The 27,928-nt window shown below is 43.8% G+C and overlaps 1 protein-coding gene across 7 annotated transcripts in view; it reads left to right on the top strand.

The window, feature by feature from the left end:
* The window catches only part of NMT2 (N-myristoyltransferase 2), a 63,439-nt gene that overhangs the window by 22,150 nt on the left and 13,361 nt on the right, over positions 1-27,928 (top strand). For 3 of the 7 annotated variants that reach the window (XM_063709906.1, XM_031015456.3, XM_055353775.2), the window contains exons 2-9: positions 5,651-5,786; positions 11,759-11,903; positions 13,812-13,930; positions 14,031-14,122; positions 14,242-14,358; positions 16,841-17,011; positions 18,698-18,806; positions 27,595-27,765. In XM_063709906.1, the coding sequence (XP_063565976.1) occupies positions 5,651-5,786; positions 11,759-11,903; positions 13,812-13,930; positions 14,031-14,122; positions 14,242-14,358; positions 16,841-17,011; positions 18,698-18,806; positions 27,595-27,765 (1,060 nt within the window). Of the gene's footprint in view, positions 1-5,650; positions 5,787-6,178; positions 6,222-7,450; positions 7,556-11,758; positions 11,904-13,811; positions 13,931-14,030; positions 14,123-14,241; positions 14,359-16,840; positions 17,012-18,697; positions 18,807-27,594; positions 27,766-27,928 lie in introns of those variants that run through there. The other 4 variants (XM_031015457.3, XM_063709908.1, XM_055353774.2 and 1 more) reach the window with 4 other exon arrangements.

Genomic DNA, 27,928 nt, shown 5'->3' with positions numbered 1-27,928 from the left:
CCTCCGGTGGTACCTGATAAAATTTAAAATTACTTTTTATCCTTGGAATTCACATACCAAAAGTTGAGCTCCTTTGATGTCACTCTTTTTTTTTTTTTTTTTTTTTTGAGAGCGAGAGGATCTTTCGCTGTTGCCCAGCTGGAATGGAGTGGTGCAAACATAGCTTACTGCAACCTTGACCTCCTGGGCTCAGGTGATCCTCACACCCCAGCCTCCCAGGTAGTTGGGACTACAGGCACATGTCACCACATCTGGCTAATTTTCATTTTTTTGTAGAGATGGGGGTCTTTCTGTGTTGATCAGCCTGGTCTTGAACTCCTGGGATCAAGCAGTCCTCCCTCTTTGGCCTCCCAAAGTGCTGGGATTACAGGCGTGAGCCGCTGCACCCAGCCTGATGTCACTCTTAAGACTGATGTGTTAGTTGTATGAGACTGGGCTGCTGTAATCAACAGACCCTAACATGGGATTGAACAACACAGTGGAAGTTCCCTTCTCATTCACGGACCAGCCCTAGGCACATGTTCTGACGATGGTGAGGGAGTTCTCCTTCATTCTGTCATCCAGGGTCGAGGCTGTGCCATCGTGTGGCTCTGCCATCCTTGGGGGTCTCATCTATGTCTGCATCCAAACAGCACAAAGGACAGGAAGGACATGGAGAAGCCACCCATAGGGGTTTCTGGACAGCAGGAAGTGACACACATCACTTCCGCTGGCTGGAACTCAGTCAGTGGCCACACCTGGCTACAAGGCAGCTGGCAAGGCTGTCCAGCTGTGAGTCCAGAGAGAGAAACGATGGGTTTTGTGGATGTCATCCTGGACCACCTGTAAAGCGTTTACATGGCTCTGTTACATTGGCCCTCCTATTAAGTGTTGTCTGTAGTTTCCATGAATACTTGTTTGAAGAGATTTGCTGGATGTGCTCATTAAATTTTTGCCATTTCCATGGCTGAGAAGGAATGTGTTCATTTCTACTTGAGGTCTGAACGTGCCACTGATTCTCTCTGGATGCAAGCTGAAGTGTCCGGGCTTTCAGAGGTGGCAAAACTGAGAGCCTTTTCTTTGTGGACCTTTCAAGTGAAACCCTGGGGAAGAGGGAGGTGGGACTTGTGTTCTTGAAGACCGAGGAATCTTTTTAAAGGGCCACATGATACGCAGGGCTGAATTTCCATGACTTGGTAATCAGCCTTGAGTACTGGGAGTCTGAATTAGTCTTTCTTCATTGGATTTCCAGGGAGAGTCTTCTCTTGGGCATGGATTTGCCTTCAGTAGGCAGTAGGAAGTCCGCTTAGCACCTCTCCCACCCAGGCACGGGGGCATCTCTTTCTGTCATTCGTCTCCCTCCAGAGTACCTGGAGTCCTGTGGGACGCAGACCCCTGGCTAAGCAGCCACAGCTGACTCCTGATCTGCTCTGGCCATAACATCATCCTGTCACCCCCAGGGACAGGAGTGTCACTTGTCAACACTTCTGTTTCATTTGATATAATTCACATACCATACCATTCACTCATTTAAAGCGTACCATTCAGGCCGGACTTGGTGGCTCACACCTCTAATCCCAGCACTTTGGGAGGCTGAGGTGGGTGGATCACTTGAGGTCAGGAGTCTGAGACAGTCCTGGCCAACGTAGCGAAACCCCGTCTTTACTAAAAATATAAAAATTAGCTGGATGTGGTGGCAGGTGCCTGTAATCCCAGATACTTGGGAGACTGAGGCAGGAGAATCACTTGAACACAGGAGGCAGAGGTTGCAGTGAGCTAAGATGGCACCACTGCACTCCAGCCTGGGCGACAAAGTGAGACTCTGTCTCAAAAACTAAAAACCAAAAATAAATAAAGTATACCATTCAGCAGCTTTTAGCTTATTCAGAGTTGTGCACCCATCACTACAATCAATTTTAGAACATTTCCATCACTCCCAAAATAAACCCACATCCCTTAATCATGCCCAAGCCCTCCATCTTCCCAGTCCCTAACCACCACTAATCTAGTTCTGTTTCTGTGGATTTGTGTGTCAGGACATTTTATAGACATGGAATTATACAATACATGGTCCTTGGCAACTGGTGTCTTTCACTTAGTGTAGCGTTTTCAAGATGCATCCATTCATGTTGCTGTTTTTATCAACTCTTTGTTTTTTTTTATTGCTGAATAATCCATCCTATAGATGGACCACATTTCCTGTCTCCATTCATAAGAGAATGGTCATTTGGGTTGTTTCCAGTTTTTGGCTGTTATGAATGATGCTGCTATGAGTATTTGTGAACAAGTTCCTGTGTGGACATAAGTTTTCATTTCTCTTGGTTATATACTTACGAGTGTAATGGCTAGGGTATACAGGGAATCTGTGTTTAGTGTTTTGAGGAACTGTCAGCTGTTTTTCAAAGCAGCTGCCCCATTTTACGTTCCCATCAACAGTGTGTGAGGGTTCCAGCATCTCTCCATCCTCCCCAGCACTGGCTCTTTCTTTTTTTTTTTTTTTTTGAGACGGAGTCTCGCTCTGTCACCCAGGCTGGAGTGCAGTGGTGCAATCTCCACTCACTGCAAGCTCCGCTTCCCGGGTTCACGCCATTCTCCTGCCTCAGCCTCCCGAGTAGCTGGGACTACAGGCGCCCGCCACCACGCCCAGCAAATTTTTTGTATTTTTAGTAGAGACGCAGTTTCACCATGTTAGTCAGGATGGTCTCGATCTCCTGATCTCATGATCTACCCGCCTCAGCCTCCCAAAGTGCTGGGATTACAGGCGTGAGCCACTGCACCTGGCCTGGCTTTTTCTTTTTGATTATAATTATCCTCATGGGTATCAAGCGGTGCACTGGTCAGCTCTTATTCTCAAAGTCTCGTTTCCTTCATGGCCTCAGGAAATGGAAAAGTAGCTCTTCCTCACTGAAGGTCTGGGAAGCTCTGCCTCTCATCATTGTACAAATGCTATCAGATATGTCTGGGAGTTTGGAGGCTGGGATGACCAACTTAGTGCCCATTTCTGTAGCTCCCTGTCAATTTAAAGTTGAGATGAAAGAGAGAAAAAGAAAAACTCTTGCTGAACTAGAGTAAACAAAAATGGCGACGCTTTCTCCATTATGCCAAAATAAGAATATAAATTTTAGCGACACCGTTTGGAAGAAAAAAAAGTTTTGGTGTGTAGCATCAATTAACTCCCAAAATGGAGTTTTGGAAACCTCATTGAACAAGCGTTGTAAGTTATAGAATAAGTGATATAAACTTACTTAAGGATTTTTTGGTGAAATAGTCTGGTATTTTAATTTTTTAAAATGTCTCCAGATCCCCTCAAGTTTCCATGAGTTTATCTGTTTTAGAGACTGTTATTATTGTTGTTGTTGTTGTTGTTTTTGAGACAGGGTCTCACTCTGTTGCCCAGGCTGGAGTGCAGTGGCATGATCATGGCTCACTGCAGCCTCCCAGGCTCAAGTGATCCTCCCACCTCAGCCTCCCAAGTAGCCGGGACCACAGGTGCACACCACCATGCCCAGCTAATTTTTTATTTTTTATGGGGACAGGGTCTCACTGTATTGCTCAGGCTGGTCTCAAGAGATCCTTCTAGGCTCAAGCGATCTTCCTGCCTCGGACCCCTGAAGTGCTGGGATTATAAGCGTGAGCCACCATGCCTGGCTGAGCAAATTACTAACTGACACTCAGGACAAATATATTTTCATCCAGTTGGATAGGCGTCTACTTCAAAACATCCTTCCCAGTCACTGCCTTTTATTCTGTATCTCTCTGTAACCAAGCTCCTTGGAAATTTGGAGATATTTTAAAGTGGAAGTATTATACAGAAAAGCTGTGAGGTCCCAGGCTCCTAGTGGTTTCTGGAAAGCCATAACCAGTAGCAGTTAGAATATATGGTAGAGGTGGGAGAGGGATAATCCCCTAGGTTGTGAAGTCACGGGCATGTCCACCATGATTTTGGTCCCTCCCACCCAGCCTGTGGCCCCAAGATAATGCTGAACACATAGTAAGTGTTAAATAATTACTTGATAGTAAGTTGCAGTAGGCTTTACCATTGAGGTTGGAACAATGGTAGCTTTCAGAAGTATTTTATGGCCTGGGAATATGTGATGGCACCACCTCTAGAGCCAGACTTATCCACTCATTCATTCCACAAGCATTTGTAGTAGTATGTACTGGTGTGAGGCATTGGAGACCTTAGGGACGCAGTTATGAATAGACTTCTTAAGTAGCACATACAAATGCATACATAAATCACACTATAACAGTACAACGGATTCACCAATTCACAGGGTGCCAGCAATAGGAACATTGGGAGAGGAAAGCCTAAAATAGTCCTACTCCCAAACCAGAGAATATACAAAACTGAACGTATCTGCAGCATATTTCTAGCTCATGTACCTGGCTGTGATATGTTTGTTTAATCCCAATTGCTAGTCAGATATTGATGAGTGTCTTTGGCCACCAGGTGATTTTAAATATAAACATCATGATAGCACAAATTCGATTCTATTGATGAAAATAAACTGCTTGTTGTGAGGTGGCAAAGCCTTACTATTTTTAAACCACTAGGGTACCATTTGACAAAGTCTTAATGTATCTTCCAAAATAAGCACTGTTTTCTATTTTAGAATTGGAGTGGAAATATGAATCTATAGCTCAAGTGCTTAGTTCTTTTTTCTTTTTCTCCAGCTCTGTTGCCCAGGCCAGAGTGCAGTGGCACAATCTTGGCTCACTGCGACCTCCGTCTCCCAGGCTGAAGCTATCTTCCCACCTCAGCCTCCTGAGTAGCTGGGACTACAAGTGCGTGCCACTGTACCTGGCTAATTTTTTTTTTTTTTTCCTTTTGGTAGAGGCTGGGTTTGCCCTTATTGCCCAGGCTGGTCTTGAACTCCTGGGCTCAAGCTATCTACCTGCCTCAGCCTCCCAAAGTGCTGGGATTACAAGCATGAGCCACTGTGCCCAACAGCGTGCTTAGTTCTTAAACAGTTTCTCTCACTATTGCACATGCCTTTCATATTTGGATGTCACAGAGGAATTATCCGTTTTAAATGGAAAAGTTCATTACTTTAAAACATGAATAACCAGTGGAAAGAAAAGTTCCTTTATAAGCTAGATGCTAGGTAACAAAACCAGCACTTTGTGTTTTGTTTGTGTTTGTTTGTGACAGGGTCTGTCTCTCTAGTTAGACACTTAGAGCTTTTCATTGTTAGCCCCCCTAGTAAAAATCTTTATCAGCGAACGTTTCCTCCTCTGCAAAAAAGTGGTTTGTTTAGTTCTGTTGCTTCAAGATTAGTGTTCTGTCGTACCCAAGAGATCTTGATAATGGACTTTTTCATATCATGCATCTCTCCTCCTGAAAGCTGACTTAAACGTAGATTAGGAGAGTAGTGATAACCGTGGAAACTATTTTACTTCAGTTATAAAATGTGGTTTATCTCTGCAATCTTCCTGCTTCGTGACTTCTAAGCACCTGCAGGATGACTGAGCAGGGACTGGTATTCTTCTGCATTGCCTGTTATCGTCTTCACTCCACTACCTTTTATTCCTCACCTACATCCTGACACAGTTATTTTCTACTGCATGTAACATCTGTGTTTTTTGAAATGATTAATTGTATGCAGTTCAATTTCATTTAATGATTTTTGTTTGTTGGTTGGTTTCACCATCTTTGCATTTCCTGCAGAAGTCCTGGAGGGTATTTGGGAGCCAAAAAGAAAAAGAAGAAACAGAAGAGAAAAAAGGAGAAACCAAATTCCGGAGGCACCAAGTCAGACTCAGCATCTGATTCCCAGGAGATTAAAATTCAGCAGCCTTCGAAAGTGAGAGCTCTGTTTTATTTTTTCCTCTGTGTGGTTTCTCGTGCATGAGTGGGTTTACGCAGTTTAGCGCCCTGCTGCATCAGATGTGTAGGGACTTTGTTGTGACTGTGTGTTGAATGCCACTAGTAACTGGAAGCTCTTGACAGCCTCCTTAAAATGGACTTTGGCACCCAAATAACGAAGGGGTACACTGTGCTTTTGTGTGTGTGTGGATACCTGCTGTGTTTTTCCCTTTTCTCAGTGAATTTGTGTTTAGATTGTCGTTCTAGAAGAAAGTCTCAATGTGAGCTTGTTAGGTTTTTTTGAAATTACACTTTAATATTTGATTACTTTTCGTTCATAAGATATTCACATTGTAATTTTTCTGGGTGTCTGTCTAATTACCTGAATAGCACAACACCATCTGGCAGCAGATTTCAGCGGGAGCAGCCATGGGTAAGTCTCTCGTTGACTTTGAATCAAACCAGTTTGCAGCGGTCGTTCTTCATTCTAATGCCAAGGGTGGGAAATAGTTCCTGACATTCTCCTAGTTTAAACCAAACCAGAAGTTGTCCAGCTGGGCCCTGCGTTGGCAGATGGTGGCCAAGAAGAGGGTTGATTGTACTGCGTGGGTGTCTGGTGGCACAGATGGCAGCCATCCCTGTCTGTGGAGCCAACCCTCAGGCACCCTGTGTGCTGGGCCTCTGAGAAACACAAAGCCCTCTTGATGCAAGAAACTCACAGTGAAAAGGGTAGAATCAGCCAGGCACGGTGGCTCACGCCTGTAGTCCGGCACTTTGGGAGGCCGAGGTGGGAGGATCCATTGAGCCCAGGAGTTCAAGGCTGCAGTGAGTTATGATCACACCACTGCACTTCATCCTGGACAACAGCAAGAGACCCTGGCTGAAAAAAAAAAAGAAAAAGAAAAAAGAAAAGAAAGAAAAGGGGTAGAATTAGAAATATTACAAAATAGAGATGATTTTGATGATCGTACCTACAAATAAATTATTGTGAATAGGCCGGGCACGATGGCTCATGCCTGTAGTTCCAGCACTTTGGGAGGCCAAGGCAGGCAGATCCCTTGAGCCCAGGAGTTCAAGACCAGCCTGGACAACATGGCGAAACCCTGTCTCTACTAAAAATACAAAAAGTTAGTTAAGCACGGTGGCATGCACCTGTAGTCCTAGCTACTTGGGAGGCTGAGGTGGGAGGATAGCTTGAGCCTGGGAGGTGGAGGTTGCAGTGAGCCAAGATCACGCCACTGCACTGCAGCCTGGTGACAGAGACCATGTCAGTCAATCAATCAATCAATCAATCAATGTGAATAGCATGTGGTATTGTGGAAACAGCTCAAGTGGTGATGTCTGAGACCTTGAGCTTGGTCTCTGCCCCCTTGCTCACTAGTTGTGTGCGTTTGCCTGGGTACTGCACTTCCTTCAGCCCATTTCCTTCTCTTCTCTCTAACTCGCAGTTCGATCTTGAGGTTCCAGTTGGAGCATTTTTATTCAAGAGTTTTTACATCCTAAAAGAGTGCATATATATATATATATATATATATGGTAGTTGTTACCATTCTACAAGCTTTGTGGATTTCCTTTTTTCTTATGCAGAGTTTCTGTTGTGTTCCATGAAGTGAGACTTGCAGGTAGTTTTGATGTTGTCACCTGTTTTACACAAAAGAACCAGGAATCACTGAGAAGGAAAATTACTTGCCCCAATTTTTCCCTGACTGACTGCAGGGTGAGAAGAAAATGGAATCTTCTTCCCTAGCTTTTCAACTTGGTTCTCAGGTAATAAATATGCTACCCACTAGATACAGCTTTCCAAGGTAACTCATAGAGGATACCACCATAAGCTTGCAAAACACTCTTCCCGTTTCTAAATGTCTCTTCATCAGATAAACGTGGCATCCTTCTGACCTGCAGTGTGGACATCTCCTGTTGCTTTCAGCATCACCATTGGTCTCTGCCCATCCCTTCCACCTCTAGTGACTGTGAGCCTTTCCCCTCTCTCTGGTCACTTATGAGAAACTAGAGCCAAGCCAGGCAGTGGCGAACTCTTGGCATTATATGGTAGGTGTATTGGTCAGGGTTCTCTAGAGGGACAGAACTAATGGGATGGATGGATGGATAGATAGATAGATAGATAGATAGATAGATAGATAGATAGATAGAGGGGAGTTTATTAAGTATTAATTCACATGATTGTAAGGTCCCACAATAGGCCATCTGCAGTCTGAGGAGCAAGGAGAGCCAGTCTGAGTTCCAAAACTGAAGAACTTGGAGCCTGATGTTCGAGGGCAGGAAGCATCCAGCATGGGAGAAAGATGGAGGCTGGGAGGCTAGGCCGGTCTCTCTTTTCACATTTTTCTGCCTGCTTGTATCCTAGCTGCGCTGGCAGCTGATTAGATTGTGCCCACCCAGATTAAGGGTGGGTCTGCCTCTCCCAGCCCACTGACTCAAACGTTAATCTCCTTTGGCAGCACCCTCACAGACACGCCCAGGACCAATACTTTGTATCCTTCAATCCAATCAAGTTGACACTCAGTAGTAACCATCACAGTAGGGAATTTCTTTTCTTAATTTGGAGGAAGTCAGTATTGTCTTAAGATGGGCTTTTCTCTGCTGCATTTTTAAAATCTGGGGCTCTTTTCCTTTAAGCTTATGCCAACTGTAGATAGCACTGTAAATTACAGTGGACTGCATTGCAGAATATTCTGGTCTACATACAAGAACCAAAATAAAAACGATATTTGGATTCTTATAAACTTCTTAGTGTTATAAAACTTGGACATTTTTTCCAAGGTACTATTAAATTTGGAAAACAATGGGTAAAGAGTATAGTTGCTGGTTAGTATGCCACAGAAAGCATGTGTGGAAGAAAAAGAGAATATACCTGCCTCTTACGTAGGAGTGGAATCGTGGGAAGTTAATGTCGGGTAGATATTCATCCCACCTTGCCTGATGCACACTCATTCTTCCCAGGTAGTGCTACTATGGAAGGTGAATGGACAGGCATAAGAAATGATCATAGCTGAGTTTCCCTTACTGCTTTGTCCCTGTGGATTTGGAAATTGTGTTTATTTCAATCTACTTTCAGAAAGCATTTAAATAGAGCCGTATGTGGTTGTTCATGCCTGTAATCACCACATTTTGGGAGGCCAAGGCGGGCAGATCACTTGATGTCAGGAGTTCAAGACCAGGCTGGCCGACATGGTGAAACCCTGTCTCTACTAAAAATACAAAAATTAGCCAGGCGTGGTGGCACAAGCCTGTAATCCCAGCTACTCAGGAGACTGAGGCAGGAGAATCACTTGAACCCTGGAGGCGGAGGTCACAGTGAGCCAAGATCATGCCACTGCATTCCAGCCTGGGCGACAGAGTAAGACTCTGCCTCAAAATGAAAAAAAAAAAAAGAAGAAGAAGAAGAAGAAAGAAAGCGTTTAAATAGTGAACATTGGGATATCAATGTTTCGCAAAGGGACATTTCATGTAGAGAGTGCTGGTCAACCCATGAGCTAATTAGGTAGGGAATAAATCACTCTGAAGTCTTCTTCATGGAGTTGGTCATTTTGGTCATTGGGTCATGTGGAACAAAGATGCTGATTCATGTCTGTTGCAAAATAGTTTGAGTTTGATATATTACTGTTAGAAGATTTAACTCAGAAACCAGGAAAGAAATCAAGGAAGAAAAAATTAAATCAAGAAAGAAAAATTACCATGACAAATTCATTATAGTCATTGTAGTTCTATTTTTATAAGACTGGGCTCTACTTTGCCATTTTAAGCTAAACTGATGCACAGTTAAGCATTATTAGTTGAAATATGCTGTGACCTCAATTCCTATTTAAATTGTAAGGTCTTCTAATAGATGGTGTTGTTGGAGTTCAGATACACACGAATTTCATTTTGCTAGAAATTTGCTCCTTTTAATGTTGGGGATTTAAAAGACACCCAAGGAAAAGAAGTCATCCAAAGATATAATAATGAGAACCGGAAAAGTATTTTGTTAAATTTGTATGTGTCATTAAGATAGGACCTTTATGATTTTGATGTTAAACAAATGTAAGATAAACAGCTTACAAAAACTGTGGCCATCTTGGATTGTGCTGTGAGACTTCCAAGCAGAGACAAAAAGACTTTTCACCTGCCTCCAGCTGGACTTCAGAACTTCGTTTCCTTAGGGTTCTTGACAGTGTTTGTATGAAACAAACCCTGTTCTGTGCTGTGTAAGATGAGTAAGCTTCTCAGGTTAAAATTATTGCTCCACACCACAGATTTCAGATTCCAAGTGGAACAGAAGTCCAAAGTTGCTGTTTATAAACTTCTAAGGGTCGATTGTACCTTTCAATGGTGTCCACCCTGTGTTGACATACAGCAAAACCGAAGGGCTCTTGAAACTTCTAACCACTTTCTGAATTACAGCGAAGAATATTCTTTGCATGGTATCAAAGTTCTACAATGTCTCAGTAATTTTACATATTGAAAAAAGTCATTGATTTCCATATTCAGTCCTCTGCGCTGTCTTCTCATTTCAAGTAGTCTCATGTTGCATGTATTATTACGTTATTTGAGGAATTAAAAAAAAAAAAAAAGAACTAGGGAATCTCCAAGAGCTGGCGGGAATATTGGCTTTGAGAAAGGAACCTTAGAATTTAAACGTAATGTTTTACCTAAAAAGGAGTCCAGTTTCCAACACTTGGGCTGGGAACGACAGGCTATGGTTGCCCAGGATCTGAAGTACAGAGGAAATTGCTTGTCCTTCTGGTGGGAGAGTTTGTCTCTAGAGGATCAGGAGGATCAGGAGGGTCAGGAGAAGGGCAGGGTGTGGCCGGGAGGAAGGGGCATGGTTAGAGATTTCTTTTCTTGATCATTTTCATCCCAGTTCAGCACTGAGTTCAGATTTCCCTTCCTTCCTTCCTTCCATCTGTCCTTCCTTCCTCCTTTCCTCCCTCTCTCCCTCCCTCCTCCCCCTCTCTCCCTCTCCTTCCTCCTTCCTCCCTCTCCCTCTCCTTCTCTGTCTCTCTCCCCCCACCTTCCTTCCTTCCTTCCTCGCTCCCTCCCTCCTCTCTTTTTTCTTTTCTTTTCTTTCTCTCTCTCTCTCTCCCTTTCTCTTTCTCTCTCCTTCTCTCTTTCTCCCTCCCTTCCCTTCCCTTCCCTTTCCCTTCCCTTCCCTTCCTTTCCCTTTCCCTTTCCCTTTCCTGACAGAGTCTCGCTCTTGTCACCCAGGCTGGAGTGCAATGGCGCGATCTCAGCTCACTGCAACCTCCACCTCCCAGGTTCAAGCGATTCTCCCTCCTCAGCCTCCCGAGTAGCTGGGATTACCTGCCATCATGCCTGGCTAATTTTTGTATTGTTGTAAAGACAGGGTTTCACCGTGTTGGCCAGGCTGGTCTCTTAACTCCTGACCTCACGTGATCTGCCCTCCTCGGCCTCCCAAAGTGCTGGGATTGTAGGCGTGAGACACCACTGCCAATCCTCTCTCTTTCTTTCTCTCTCTCTTTCTCTTTCTTTGTTTTCTCTCTCTCTCTTCCTTCCCTCCCCTCCCCTTCCTTTCTCTGCTGTGTTTCCATTCTAGAAGTTCTTTCCCTCATCCCCTCGTTGCTCCTGCAGAGCATTTACTCTGACAGTGCCCCCAAGGCTCGTGGCTGCCTGGCTGCTGGATGACAGTAATGCATGCATTGCACGTCTCCCCCAGAGGAGTAATGCCGGGGACCATTTGTAGATGGATGGGAAACTGAAGCAAAGCGTGCTTCAATTTAGATTCTCCAAACTGCCAGAGCCCCAATAAAACTAGACAACTGTTGTTACCTTTAACAGAGGGTTTGCTTCTATTTTCATGTGTAACGCACAAGCCCATGGCCTTGACTGGGCTTGGAGGAGGATTGTTAGTGTTTAGGTATTGTAGTCTCTGAGGCAGATACACGTGCGTCTGCTCAAGTTTAAGATCAGCAGCCGCTCTCTCATATTCTGTGTCTGTCTTTGCTGTCGTAGAATCCCAGTGTTCCAATGCAGAAGTTGCAGGATATCCAGAGAGCAATGGAGCTGCTATCCGCATGCCAGGGCCCAGCCAGGAACATTGACGAGGCTGCAAAGCACAGATACCAGTTTTGGGACACACAACCGGTACCGAAACTAGGTAAGTTTTTCTGCTTTTCTCTTTTTTTCCCCAGAAACAAAGCTGGATGAACGACAACAACAACAACAACAACAAAAAACACAAAGAGTGTTAACTTCACATGTATCATTTATTTCATACCACAGATTGGAAATCTATGCAAGAGTAATATTTTTCTTCTGAAAATATAAATATTAGATAGTGACATTGGCTTTCGATAACCATTATTTTCGTCCAATTTCTATCCCAATAAAAACATCCAATTTCCCCACACTTGAAACATTACTAGTGTTATTATTATTTTTGAGATAGGGTCTCACTCTATCACCCAGGCTGGAGTACAGTGGCATGATCATAGCTCACTGCAGCCTCCACCTCCTGGGCTCAAGTGATCCATCCTCCCATGTCAGCCTCCCATGTATCTGGGACCACAAGTGCACACCACCACACCTGGCTAATTTTTGTATTTTTTTGTAGAGATGCTGTTTCAGTATGTTGCTTGGGCTGGTCTCGAACTCCCGGGCTCAAGTGATCCACCTGCCTTGGCCTCCCAAAGTGCTGGGGTTACAGGTGTGAGCCACCGCACCTAGCCCATTAGAGTATTAAAAATGTATATAAGGTTTGGTGATGGAAGGACCAGGCCCTGAAGGTCCCTCATGGAGCAGGTGTCTGTTGAGTGTCTGTTATTAAATGCCAGGCATAGTCCAGGGCACACACCTGGAAACAGTGGTGGAAAAGTAGGACGAAAAGTGGTCAGGCTGGGGAGGAGGGGCCACATTGAGGTAGAGAAAGGCTTTAGTTAAGCAACAGATGCTGGGAGAAAGTGACGTGTGATGCATAAGCTTCTGTCGGGAATTCCAAGGGGCCCGTCCCTTGAGGACCAGAGGGCCTCAAGCCGAAGGAAGGCACCAGGAAGGCCCTGAGCTGAGGCCAGCCCCGGTCATCGTGGCCAGAGCACTGGGAGCAGGGGGCAGGGAGGGTGTGGAGAGGGGCCGAGGCAGGCAGCAGCCATGGGGAAGAGCCTGGGTTTTAGTCCTACCATGTTGGGAAGCTCTGCAGAGAAGGACTTGGAAAACTCTTCTTGGTAGAAATCACTAGAAATTGTGATGGCCTGGACTACGCTGCTAGCAGTTCAGATGGGGAGAAGTAACCAGCCTTGAAATTATTTTTAAGTTTTGCTGGGAGGGGCAGAGGTCACTGCAGCCCTTTCCTCTCCCAGTTTGTGGAAATGCAGTAAAAAGAACACACCTCCCAAGGCTGTTGAATGAAACCTACATTGCTTATGACAGTGTGTAAGATAAGGCTGCATTGTAGGCCTTGAGACTCGGAATCACTGTTGTTTTGTAATGTCATCTTTGTGACTGGATGACAAAGGATTTCTCCTTTTATTTAACTGGCAAAATAGGCCAGCTGCGGTGGCTCACACCTATAATCCCAGCACTTTGGGAGGCTGAGGTGGGAGGATCACTTGAACCCAGGAGTTTGAGATCAGCTTAGGCAACATAATGAGACTCCGTCTCTACAAAAAAACTTTAACAATTAGCTGGGCACTGTGTTGTACACCTCTAGTCCCAGCTACTTGAGAGGCTGAGGAGAGAGGATCGCTTGAGCCCAGGAGTTGGAGGCTTCAGTGAGCCATGATTGCACCACTGCACTCCAGCCTTGGCGACAGAGTGAGACCCCGTCTCAAAAGAAAAAAGAAAAGAAAAATAATTGGTGAAATAGCAATGATTTCACACCACTGCCTAGCTTTCCTGTTTCAGTCCAGAGGCGCTTGATATAACAGCATCTTTTTAAAGATTATCTGAAACCCGAGGGCCCTAAGTCTGATTTTGCTTATGTCACTGACCACTTTGGATGGTTAGAATACTTTGTCATTTAATATTCTCGCTTTTTGCCTTTCTTTTTTCTCTTTCTCTCCCTGTTCAGATGAAGTCATAACATCTCATGGTGCAATTGAACCAGATAAAGACAACATACGCCAAGAACCGTATTCTTTGCCACAGGGTTTTATGTGGGACACTTTAGACTTGAGTGATACCGAAGTGGTGAGTGAGTAAAAACCTCTTAAATTCAACTCCTGCATTCACACATTGCTTCTAAGTTGATTCTGAGCACCATGGATAGGACACTTGTTTTATCTTATAGCTCAAGGAGTTATACACGTTGTTAAATGAGAATTACGTAGAAGATGATGACAATATGTTCCGATTTGACTATTCACCTGAGTTCCTGTTGTGGTAAGTCTCATCGATCACAGATGTCATGGATAGGTGCTGTTGACTTGGGGACTCCTGCGTCTGTTCCTGTATTCTTGGACAATAACTGGTGCCTGTTTTATTGTCTACCGTGACCTCAGGGCTCTGCGTCCACCAGGCTGGCTCCTGCAGTGGCACTGTGGGGTCAGAGTGTCTTCAAATAAAAAACTGGTCGGGTTCATAAGTGCCATCCCAGCAAACATTCGGATTTATGACAGGTACATGTTTTAAGCTCGTCCATGCCGTTTTTATATGTTTATTTTCTAAGAATTACAATTAGAGTAGGCCTTTAAAAGTTACTGAATGCAGGCCAAGCGCAGTGGTTCACACCTCTAATCCCAGCACTTTGGGAGGCCGAGGCAGGTAGATCACCTGAGCTCAGGAGTTTAAGACCAGCCTGGTCAACATGGTGAAACCCCATCTCTACTAAAAATACAAAATTAGCTGGGCGTGGTGGTAGGCACCTGTAATCCCACCTACTCAGGAGGTTGAGGCAGGAGAATTGCTTGAACCCAGGAGGTGGAGGTTGCAGTGAGCCGAGATTGTGCCACTGCACTCCATCCTGGGCAACGTGAATGAAACTCCATCTCAAAAAAAATAAAAATAAAAATAAAAATGACTGAATGCAAGCTGTCCGGTGGTCAGGGAGGTTGTGTATGTGTGGAGGCAGAGGCTTTATGGAAACTCTCTGATTGGTTTTGCTGTGAACCTAAAACTGCTTTAAAATATAAATTTATTAAGTAGTAAAGAAAAAAAAACGGACTGTGAATAAAAATAAAGGACAATGGTTTCTTTTTCTCTTTTTCTGTCTCTGCCTCTCAATCTCATACATGCTCACACATATATGTATCAGAATAAACGAAGCCTTGGCCCGGCACAGTGGCTCACACCTGTAATTCCAGGACTTTGGTCGGAGCCGAGGCTGGCAGATCACTTGAGGTCAGGAGTTCGAGACCAGCCTGGCCAACATGGCGAAACCCCATCTCTACTAAAAATACAAAAATTAGCCAGCATAGTGGCACGCGCCTGTAATCCTAGCTACTTGGGAGGCTGAGGCACGAGAATCACTTGAACCCAGGAGGAAGAGATTGCAGTGAGCCAAGATTACACCACTGCACTCCAGCATGGGTGACAGAGCAAGACTTCATCTCAAAAAAAACAAAAAATTACTTAAAATTTTTTTAGGAGAGATAAAGCTTTCTCTCCATAGGATACATTGCACTTTTAGTTTGGATCTCCAGCCCGGAAAGTCAAAGATCCAGCTATGAAAGTCAAAGATGTCATATATAATTGGTCTCTTTACTTTTCAGTGTATTAGGTTAGCTTATGTACTGTGAAAAGCATTTGATCTCAAGGAATATTTTGTGCCAAATGAAATGTGTACCTGGAAACAGAACCAGGAACAGGATTTGAAGATCTAGGAGGTTTACTGTAGTTCAGAGCGCACCAGCTCTGGTCTGCTCAAAGCCCCTCTCAGGGGTCCCAGGGGTTTGTATCACACTCCAAAGCAACATCTTATCAGATTCTGCACCAGGATGACTCAGTTATTACCATAATTTAGGAAAAACAGATCTAGAAACTTAAAGACGGGCAGGTTGTAGTGATTCATGCTTGTAATCCTAGCACTGGCAGGCTGAGATGGGAGGATTGCTTGAGGCCAGGAGTTCGAGACCAGGCTGGTCAACATAGCGAGACCTCATCTCAAAAAAGGAAAAAAAAAAAAAAAAGAAGCGTAAAGAGCCATAGCTGATCCAGTTTCTAAACTGAAAACGTACAATGGACCAAAGTCCCAAAATGTATTTAGAACAAGAGGGTTGGAGCCTCCGTGCGTTTTACAATCATTTTGGCAGGGAGATACGGGGAATAGTGTTTCCGTCTGAATTTGTGAAATGTCTAAGTGATAGAATATTTTTGTTAAATATTGTGTTAAAGAATGGCTTTCAGGCCAGGCGCGGTGGTTCACGCCTATAATCCCAGCACTTTGGGAGATCGAGGCAGGTGGATCATGAGGTCAGGAGTGCGAGACCAGCGTAGCCAACACGATGAAACCCTGTCTTTACTAAAAATACAAAAATGAGCTGGGCATGGTGGCGTGCACCTGTAATTCCAGCTACTTAGGAGGCTGACGCAGGAGAATTGTTTGAACCCAGGAGTCAGAGGTTACAGTGAGCCAAGATTGCGCCATTGCACTCCAGCCTGGGTGACAGTGCGACAATCTGTCCCAAAAAAAAAAAAAAAAAAGAAAGAAAGAAAAAAAAAGAATGGCCTTTATGTTCTTTTTTTTCTTTCTTTTTTTTTTTTTTTTTTGAGACAGGGCCTTGCTCTGTTGCCCAGGCTGGAGGGCAGTGATACAATCATGGCTCACGGCACCCTCTGCCTCTCAGGCTCAAGTGATCCTTCCACCTCAGCCTTCCAAGTAGCTGGGACCACATGCATGCGGCAACATGACTGGCTGGTGTTTCTGTTTTTTGTAGAGATGAGAGTCTCGGTGTTGCCCAGGCTGGTCTGGAACTCCTGGTCTCAAGCAATCCACCTGCCTTGGCCTCCCAAAGTGCTGAGATTACAGGCGAGAGCCAGTGTTCCCAGCCTGCATTCTTATTCTTGGATATTTCCTGGGTATCATCTTATTTTTTAAAATGTGTTGACTCTTCATTTTGAATCTCGTTTTGACTCTTAATCTTCACCATCTTTATTTCTTAGTGTGAAGAAGATGGTAGAAATCAACTTTCTTTGTGTTCATAAGAAGTTGAGATCGAAACGGGTAGCCCCAGTGCTAATCCGAGAGATCACTAGAAGAGTGAACCTGGAAGGGATCTTCCAGGCTGTGTACACCGCGGGAGTGGTTCTTCCTAAGCCCATAGCCACATGCAGGTACCAGTATCATATTTCTACCTCAGGTCCTCCCTTTATCAAAAATGTTGAGCCTCACCACTGTTCTGCTAGATGTAGTTTTTGCTGGTAGCAGAGATGGAGACTAGAACCTAGAATCACCAAGTCCAGTATTCTTTCTGGTATATCATTTGCCACTTGGTGATTAAAAAAAAGTTTTTGACATTTTCCTACTAATGATGCTGGATCTATACTTTTTTTTTTTTTTTTTTTTTTTTTGAGACAGACTCTTGCTCTGTTGCCCAGGCTGGAATGCAGTGGCGTGATCTTGGCTCACCGCAACCTCGCCTCCCGGGTTCAAGTGATTCTCCTGCCTCAGCTTCCCAAATAGGTGGGATTACAGGCATGTGCCACCACACACAGCTAATTTTTGTATTTTTAGTAGAGACAGGGTTTCACCATGTTGGTCAGGCTGGTCTTGAACTCCTGACCTCGTGTGGATCTATACTTCTAAGTCTAATCCATGTGAAAGATGAATGCTGTCTCTACATGGGAAAACCTAGGACATGATGATCTTAAAATTCCAATGTCATACCATTTTCTTTCCACCCCAAAGATCAGTTTTCTGCCATGCTTTGCAGCACCACCAAAGTGTCCTGAAAGTCTAATAAGCATCCATTCAAAAGCCTCAGATGTATTTGTTTGTTCAGAGTAGGAAGACCTAAGCTATGTTTTTACAACTTCGTCTGCACTAGTCAAGCTTTCACAGGTTATTCCAGTGAGAAAATGATCAGATTCCCACAAGACTAACCTGTTTCTAAAACATCAGAGTTTATCTCCCCACCCCTCACCACTGTTTTTATTGACTCAAATAGGATGAAACTTAAAATTACTATATCCTGTTAAATTATTACATTCGTTAAGTAAATGGAATACTAGACTTCTCGGGTATATTTTAATATAAATCACTTATCCCAGAGCCTGGAATCACTGAAGAAATTTAAGCTAGTTTTCAAAAAGTTGTTTTCTTTGGTGTGTAGGCTGTAAAAGTGAAGGCGACTAATTTAGGGGATTTATTTTCATGTTTTTAAACTTGCTGATTGGCCTTTTGTAGAATCAGTGATGGTCCTTACACACTTGGAAACCTGGGTATGATTAATATTTCTTTTTTGTGTGTGTGTGAGATGGTCTTGCTCTGTTGCCCATGCTGGAGTGCAGTGGCATGATCTCGGCTTACTGCTGCAACCTCTGCCTCCCAGGTTCAAGTGATTCTCCTGCCTCAGCCTCCCGAGTAGCTGGGATTACAGGTGCACACCACTGTGCCTGGCTAATTTTTGTATTTTTAGTAGAGATGGGGTTTCACCATGTTGGCCAGGCTGGTCTTGAACTCCTGGCCTCAAGTGATCTGCCCACCTCAGCCTCCCAAAGTGCCGGGATTACAGGCATGAGCCACCGTGCCCAGCCAACTAATATTTCCTTTGCAGTTTTAAGATTCCTCTTTAGTGAAAAAGATGAAAGGTCACAAACTCCTGAGGAACATAACTGGAGTATAAGATGTATTTTAGAGATTAAAACTTGACGGATAAAATGATGACATAGGATGAGGGCCTCTGTCTAGTACAACGTAAGTATTCAGTAAATGCTTATGTAACAGCCAAGCTGAGACAAAGAGTGAAAACTTGTAGAGTTAGAAATCAATTTGATTTTAAAACCTTTATTGTATTCCAGATACTGGCATCGATCACTAAACCCCAGAAAATTGGTAGAAGTGAAATTTTCTCACTTGAGTAGAAATATGACTTTACAGAGAACAATGAAGCTATACAGACTTCCAGATGTAAGTAAGAATGATTTGCAGTTTTTTGAAGCTGTAACAACTGACGCTTTTAATGCAGAAAAGAATTATTTGCAGGAGTCTAAAAACTGACTCGTGTGTCTGAGGAAGTGAATATGGAGCGAAAGAGATTTCATGGAACTCGGGAGCTAGGGAAGGTAGGGAGTTTGTTTGGAAATACCAATCTTTCCTTTTTTCCCAAGGCTCTTAAAGTTGTTCCATTGGTAGTTGGATAAGACTGAACTCAAGGCAAGTAAGTTTTGAAATTTGGGAAATTTATGGTCTGTTAAGTAAGAAGGAAGAAAAGTCCAGGCTGCTGATCTCTTAATGCGTTGGAACTCAGGAATCAAGTGTAGAGGAGAGACCCAGCGAGTGGAAATAATGTCTCATTAAATTATCATCTTCTTAAACTATCTCGTTCTCAATGTGAAAAGTTGTCATTTTTTTTTTGGAGACAGTCTTGCTCTGTTGCCCCTTGAGCGCAATGGCACAATCTCAGCTCACTGCAACCTCTGCCTCCCGGGTTCAAGCGATTCTGCCACCTCAGCCTCCCAAGTAGCTGGGACTACAGGCACCCGCCACCACACCCGGCTAATTTTTGTATTTTTAATAGAGATGGGGTTTCACCATGTTGGCCAGGCTGGCCTCAGACTCCTGACCTCAAGTGAACCGCCTGCTTCAGCCTCCCAAGGTGCTGGGATTACAGGCATGAGCCACTGCACCCAGCGAAAAGTTATTTATTTTATTTTATTTTATTTTATTTATTTTTTTTTTTTTGAGATGGAATCTCGCTGTGTCACCCAGGCTGGAGTGCAGTGGCGCGATCTCGGTTCACTGCAAGCTCCACCTCCTGGGTTTACGCCATTCTCCTGCCTCAGCCTCCTGAGTAGCTGGGACTATAGGCGCCCGCCAGCATGCCCGGCTAATTTTTTGTATTTTTAGTAGAGACGGGGTTTCACCATGTTAGCCAGGATAGTCTTGATCTCCTGACCTTGTGATCCGCCTGCCTCGGCCTCCCATAATGCTGGGATTACAGGCGTGAGCCACTACGCCTGGCGAAAAGTTATTTTTTTTATTTTTTTATTTTTTGAGACAGAGTCTCGCTCTGTTACCCAGGCTGGAGTGCAGTGGCTGGATGTTGGCTCACTGCAACCTCCGCCTCCCGGGTTCAAACAATTCTCCTGCCTCAGCCTCCCAAATAGCTGGAATTACAGGTGTGTGCCACCACACCCAACTGATTTTTGTATTTTTAGTGGAGATGGGGTTTCACCGTGTTGGCCAGGCTGGTCTTGAACTCCTGACCTTGTGATCCACCTGCCTTGGCCTCCCAAAGTCCTGGGATTACAGGTGTGAGCCACCATGCCCAGCCAAGTTATCATTTTTAATACGGAAAAATATAAATGTGCTTTCTAGACTTGGCTTTATTTGGGGCTTGGCTATATTAGTTATCTATGGCCATGTAAAAAATGACCACAAACTGAGCTGCTTAAAACAACATTTATTATCACACAGCTTCTGTGGGCCAGAAATCCAGTCACAGCTTAGCTGAGTCCTGTGCTTTGTTCAGGGTCTCTCCCGAAGTTGCCACCCAGGTGTCAGCCAGGGCTGGGGTCTCATCTGAAACTTGACTAGGGAAGGATCCATTTCCATGCTCCTGTAGTTGCTGGCAGGATTGAGTTCCTCACTGGCTGTTGGACCAAGGGCCTCAGTTCTTTGCCACATTGGATTCTCCATAGGGTAGCTCACAGCATGGCAGCTTGTTCATCAAAGCCAGTGAGAGAGAGAGTCTATAGAGAGAATCTGCTGGCAAGATGGAAGTCAGAACCCTATGCAGGTGATTCATGAAAGTGACATCCAGTCGCCATTGCCATTTCTTTTTTTTTTTTTTTTTTTTTTTTAAGATGGAGGCTTGCACTGTTGTCCAGGCTGGAGTGCAATGGCACAATCTCAGCTCATTGCAATCTCCGCCTCCTGAGTTCAAGCGATTCTCCTGCCTCAGCCTCCCAAGTAGCTGGGATTACAGGTGTGCACCACCACGCCCAGCTAATTTTTGTATTTTTAGTAGAGATGGGGTTTCACCATATTAGTCAGGCTGGTCTTGAACTCCTGACCTCAGGTGATCCACCCGCCTCAGCCTCCCAAAGTGCTGGGATTACAGGTGTGAGCCACTGCACCCAGCCGCCATTGCCATTTCTATTGGTTAGAACCAAATCACAGGTCCTGCCCACACGTAACAGGAGCAGATCACACCAGGTGTGAACCCCAGGAGGTGGGATCACTGGGGGCCATCTTAGAATCTGTGCGCCACTGATGGGATCTTTTGTTTGAAGTGTTGCGACGTGTGAATTGAAATAAAATCTTCGGCCAGGCGCGGTGGCTCACGCCTGTAATCCCAGCACTTTGGGAGGCCAAGGCAGGCAGATCACAAGGTCAAGAGATCGAGGCCACCCTGGCCAACATGGTGAAACCCCGTCTCTACTAAAAATTAAAAAATTAGCTGTGGATGGTGGCACATGGCTGTAGTCCCAGCTACTAGGGAGGCTGAGGCAGGAGAATCGCTTGAACCTAGGAGGCGGAGGTTGCAGTGAGCTGAGATCGCACCATTGCACTCCAGCCTGGCCACAGAGCGAGACTCCATCTCATAAATAACTAAATAAATAACTAAATACATACATACATACATACATACAAACTTCAAGAATGCCTCTTTTTTTCACTGTGGGCAAATGCTGTTCCACTTTGGTCTCTCTAAATTTCAGTTTCTTGAACCTCAAGCAGCCTAGCTTATGTACAAGGAAAAGACACACTTACATGTAGGTTGCCTACAATGGAGTGAAGAATAAGGAGTTTTAGCACATACCATTGGTTTACTCACAATGATTTTCTTAAAGTGCTAAACCTATTTTTGACTTGACTCCATTCATCAGCCTTAATATTTTTGTACAAGAGTCAATCTTCTCCTGGGTATAGGCGTTTATTATGAAACCAGACTGTGGCATCTTACTTCCAGTGAACTTGGGTTCCCGGTAGCAGTCCTGTTCCAGTTGTGCTGTGATAGTGACTGCCTTTCCCCCACCCATAAATTGAAGGTTATGAAGTGCTTTCAAATACATTATTCAATTTATTCTCACAGCAACCTTTTGAAGTTAGTACTTCTTATCCCCATTTTACAGATGAAGAAACTGAGGTATGTGACAGTTGGCACTTAGGCGAGGATGTGTTAATATCACCAAGTGGAGGGCTTGGGATGCAGGCCCCAGACCTCCATGTTTCCCTGTTAGCTCCCTCTGCCTCTGCCATCCCCTCTAACATTACCCACTATGGGGACACCATGGCTCAGCCCCACTGAATGTCTCACTGTGAGTACATTACAGCATAAATCAAGGCAGAAAAGGATGATTGTCAAGGTGCAAACAGCTCTCATTGGCTTGCCTCAGTCTCCTTTCCCCCTTTTAAGTCATAGGAAAGGAAAGGAAAATAAAGAGTAAATTAATAGAATAAAAGAGAGATTAACGTACAGATACTATGAAATTGGAAGGTGCTGGCAGCAGTCCCTTGGGTGTCTGCCTGTTGAGTTAAACTGGACAGAACTGCATATACCAGATGCTCCTTCCTCTCCTATGGGCCCAGATGGGTGATACCACTGCTAGCAGTCAAGTTATTTAAGAACATTTTTGTACCATTCAGCGTAAAAGCAAACTTATGGAATACAGCTTTTGCTGTATAGATCAATCTCATTTTCTGCTTCATTGTTACTGTTTTTGCTTATAGGAGTGCCAGCTTTCTGTCTTTTTCATGGACTTTTGAATATAGGAGCTAACATTTATTGTGGCCGGTGTTATGCTCGACATTTAACAGCTGTAGTCTCATTTACTAATCACAACAGCCACAGGAGGATGGGTCCTTATCCCCATAGCACAGAAGGGGCCATGAGAACACAGATTGACTTGCTCAGAGTCTGCTGGCCAGAAGCAGAGCTGTCGCAGGGCCTGCGCCATTCACAACTGTTACCTAAAATACTAAGGTTTCCCCAAGAAACACGCCTTACGATGCCTCCCTACCCTTTCAGTGTTTGGGGAGATTTTATTTTGTTTTGTTTTTTTGATCTGGTGTTGAGTATTTCCAAGTTCGATTTTGCGCATCTGTGTCAATGAGCTGAAAGGTAATTTGATGTTGATAAAAAGCAGAAGTCAGAGAATGATCCACTAAGGTCTTAGCACTGTGCTGCAAGGAGGGTGTGCTTGCTTAGACATGTCGAGGCATATAAGGTGTTCTATATTTAGTGGCATTAGATGGTTTTTTTAGTGGTTAGCATTCTGTTTGCTCCTTTTTGAATCATATAAATAACCATAATCATTGCTTACATCTCTTCTCTGGAATCTTGGCTCTCAAATGGTTTGTACCACATACTTGACAGATAACAACACTACTGTTTTTTAATAGAGCTCTGAGCTTCATTTCCTTATGTACTTATAAGCAGATTTTACACAGATTTCAATCTACGTAGAGGCCCATGAATCATGCATATTAGTTGGGCCATGGGAAAGGATATCTGATTCAGATACAGAGTTTGCTTATGAAACTGAGATTTTTCTTATTTACTGGAAATGATTCTCTGCGTTTTATTGAACTCTCAGAAAACATGACCGCTTCACTATTCCATTATACGGAAGCTAGCCATTTTAATCTAAGCCCAATAGCCTTCCTGCTTCTTTCTGAGGACAATAGTTATAATTTGAGTGTTTGTTTTGGTTTTCAAAAGTTATTTCTTTTTTTTTTGTGAGACGAAGTCTCGCTTCGTCACCAGGCTGGAGTGCAGTGACGCGATCTTGGCTCACTGCAACCTCCGCCTCCTGGATGCAAGCAGTTCTCCTGCCTCAGCCTCCTGAGTAGCTGGGACTACAGCCACGTGCCACCACACCCAGCTAATTTTTGTATTTTAGTCCATGTTGGCCAGGATGGTCTCGATCTCTTGACCTCGTGATCCGCCTGCCTCAGCCTCCCAAAGTGCTGAGATTACAGGTGTGAGCCACCGTGCCCGGTAGTATTTCATTCTTACACAGATTATTTTAGCTATTAGTCAGCAAATGTAAATATTCTTACCCTGTTTTCTAGGACTTTCTGTTTTTTATAGCTGGTACATCCTGGTGTGCTCTTATGCTTAAATGCTTCTATAAAAATTTGTTCAAAATGCTTATAAGTTGCCAAACTTATGATACTTTTTACCTGAATTTAGGCAACATATTGCTTGTCTAAATTCTACTGCTTATTTTTCTAACCTTTAGAGACCTAAGATAGCAGTTCTCAAAGTGTGGCCCAGGGACCTCTGGAAGTCCCCCAAGATCTTTGAATCTATGCAGGCATTTTTTTTTAAACTATTTTCATAATAACACTAATATGTAATTTTTTCACTTTCATTCTCTTCTGAGTATACTGTGAAGTCTTCCAGAGGCCATGTGGCATGTGTATTTCTGTAGTCTTTTGTTTAAAAATGTTCTCAGTTTTGATTTCTAAGGCGATAAGTGTGGATATGCATAACCCACATAAGCAAAGCTCTTTGGAGGTACTCAATCATTATTAACAGCATAGGCTGGGTGCAGTGGCCCATGCCTGTACTCCCAGCACTTTGGGAGACCGAGGTGGGCAGATCACAAGGTCAGGAGATCGAGACCATCCTGGCTAGTACGATAAAACTGCATCTCTACTAAAAATACAAAAAATTAGCTGGACGTGGTGGCGCTTGCTTGTAATCCTAGCTACTTGGGAAGCTGAGGCAGGATCAAATCACTTGAACCCGGGAGGCAGAGGTTGCAGTGAGCTGAGATCACACCACTGCACTCCAGCCTGGGTGACAGAGTAAGACTCCATCTCAAAAAAAAAAAAGAGTGTAAAAGGGTCCCAAGACCAAAATATTTGAGAACTGCTGCTTTAAGGCGATCTGCTGGGCAGTTCCTTTAGTGGTTTCACAGTTGGATATTCAATGAATGAGAATTGTGCTCCAGAAGAATGTTTTGCTCTAGAAGGAAGTTGGCAAATTTTTTTTTTCATTTCTGTTCTCTATTAACAGATGTCATATATCCTGTGGCTTTCATTAATTCATCTAATTGCTTGATATTGTTGATTGTTACTGAACCAGTAACAAAAGAAAAAAAATTCTGATATTGAGAAAGGCTATTTGAAATTTATCAAGCTAAGTCTGCCTCATAGCAGAAACTAATTTTTTAAATGACTATGATATATATTTTATATGGTTTTGGTCTTCCCACTAGCATTTAGAAGTGCTTATTTATTTCCAGTGGAGAGCTGGACATTTCTGACTCATTGGTTTTGAGAGGTACTAAAAGACTAAAGGTATGCATTGCCTGTTAAATGTGAAGGACTTAAATTCTCTAAATTTAGATTATTAAATGGCATTTTAGCTGCAGTGCTTTAGACATGACATCATCATAATAGAATGGCTTATAGTAAATATTCAGCTGAGGACTGTTGGTGTATAAATACAGAGCATGCACCTCCCATTCCCCTTTCCCCCAGCTAATCGATAATCAATCAGCACTGTGTGTCACTGAAGCTTAGAAACCCCAGCACAGCTAATAGTTGATGACAGCTGGCACTCAGGAGAAAACCTATTTTCCTTGGCCTAGTGTGGTGGCTCACACCTGTAATCCCAGCACTTTGGGAGGCCGAGGTGGGCAGATCACCTGAGGTCAGGCATTCGAGACCAGCCTGGCCAACGTGGTGAAACCCTGTATCTACTAAAAATACAAAATTAGCCAGGCGTGGTGGCAGGCGCCTGTAATCCCAGTTACTCGGGAGGCTGAGGCAAGAGAATCGATTGAACCCAGGAGGCAGAGGTTTCAGTGAACCAAGATCGCACCATTGCACTCCAGCCTGGGTGACAAGAGTGAGACTCTGTCTCAAAAAAAACACCTGTTTTCCCCCTTGGGCTTCCACCTGGGGGCATGCAGGAATTGTGATGACCTAATTCTACAGGAAGTTTTTCCTTTAAAAATATTTCTTAAGAGTGGAACTGCTAGATTATATAAAATTTTTAAAAATAATCATTTAGGGCAGAAAAAGTAGAGTAGCAATATTTATATACAGATTATTCATCTCTTAAAATGTATCTAGTGTTTCTCCAAGGGGGGGAAAAATCAGGTTTACAGAAAAAAATAAACTGTATTTCTCAGTTTAAAATTGTCTGTTTGTTGGGCTTCCTGACTTTTAGTCTCAAGTCCCCTGGCCCCTGAACAGTTCTAGAGAGCAAAGTGATGTCAGGAGCTTTTACAAGGACAACAGTTGAACAAATTCAAATGGGGACCTGTCCTGACTTTTAGGTTTTTTATTCCTATGGCTTAATTTTTTAAATTCTAAAGCTCTGGAGTAGTGATAAGACACCTACCCTGATCACCTTTACCCAGAAGATGTGGCAGGAGAGGCCAGGCCGCGTCCCTGGCAGCCATTTGCCATTAGACAAGATGGACGCTTTCAGGCTGGTATGGCTGTAAACCCGTTTGCCTTTAGAAAATACTTGGCTATGAACAATGCTTGCCTTCCCATCCAGCCTGATATGATTCACTCCTATATCATTTTTGTTCAAGAGAACAAAATCACCACACACTTTTAATGGGCTATTGCATAATAAAATAAGTTGCTCAGTTGTATTTTCAAAATGTCAGACTTGGCAGTTTTAAAGCATCCCTCAGAAACCATGAAGGATTGGTTCTAGGACCCCTCAGATACCAGAATCCTTGGGTGCTCAAGTCCCTTATATAAAATGGCATAGCATTGTGTATTTGCATATAATGTATGCACATCCTCCTGTATACTTTATTTATTTATTTTTGAGACGAAGTCCCACCCTGTCTCCCAGGCTTGAGTGCAGTGGCGTGATCATGGTTCACTGCAACCTCCGCCTCCCAGTTTCAAACGATTCTCCTGCCTCAGCCTCCTGAGTAGCTGGGATTACAGGTGCATGTCACCACGCCTGGCTAAGTTTTACATTTTTCGTAGAGACAGGGTTTCATCATGTTGGCCAGGCTGGTCTCGAACTTCTGACCTCAAATGATCCACTGGCATCAGCCTCCCAAAGTGCTGGGATTACAGGCATGAGCCACCATGCCCCCTATCCTGTATACTTTAAATCATCTCTGGATTACTTATAAGGTCAAATACAATCTAAATGCTATGTAAGTAGTTGTTACACTGCATTTTAAAGAAATAATGACAAGAAAAAAAGTCTGTACACGATCAGCACAGATGCAACTATCCAGTTTTTTTTTCCCCGAATATTTTTCGTCTAAGGTTGGTCGAACCCACAGATGCACAACCAGTGGATACGGAGGGCTGCCTGTACTCCAGAAGTCATGCTAAGTTGGCTATGTCCCATCATGTAGACTGTTAACATTCTTGGCATTGGTATATACATTGGTGTGTTTTGGGTATTGGCGTACATCATGAACTTGTAGTGTTCCCTTTGATGTTTGTTTGGGTCATGGGCAATAGTGACCAAAGACTTGCCGCACAGATAGGAAGATACAACACATTGTCTGTCTCGCCTATATTTTAACCCAGCTCTTCTCAAACCTTAATGTGTGTACAAACCCAAGGAAATCTTGTTGAGTTGCAGATTCGGATTCATTAGATCTGGGGCGGGGCCAGGCTCTGCAGCCCTAACAAGCTCCCGCGTGCTGCTCATTCTGCTGGTCTGCAGACCACACTTTGAGTGCAAAGTCGTTTCACTCCTCTTCTACCTGAACTTCTGGATTTGTTTTGTTTCCCCTCCAACAAGGTTACAAAGACTTCAGGTTTGAGACCAATGGAACCAAAAGATATCAAATCAGTTCGAGAATTAATCAACACTTACCTGAAGCAGTTTCATCTGGCTCCAGTGATGGATGAAGAGGAAGTAGCCCACTGGTTCCTCCCCCGGGAGCACATTATTGACACGTTTGTAGTGGAGGTAAAGACAAGGTGATAAACATAAAGCTTCTCCTTGAAGCACCCTTTGTGTTCAGCGTGCAGCAGAAGTATTTACACACACTTCCTTCTATTTCATCACAGAACATTACAAAGATGTGTACTAAAGGGTTGAGAGTTAATAAGATTAATAATTCTGAATACTC

Source organism: Gorilla gorilla, chromosome 8 (genome assembly GCF_029281585.2).
Source record: "Gorilla gorilla gorilla isolate KB3781 chromosome 8, NHGRI_mGorGor1-v2.1_pri, whole genome shotgun sequence".
Classification (NCBI taxonomy): domain Eukaryota; kingdom Metazoa; phylum Chordata; class Mammalia; order Primates; family Hominidae; genus Gorilla; species Gorilla gorilla.
This window is presented reverse-complemented; position numbering and strand designations above follow the sequence as displayed.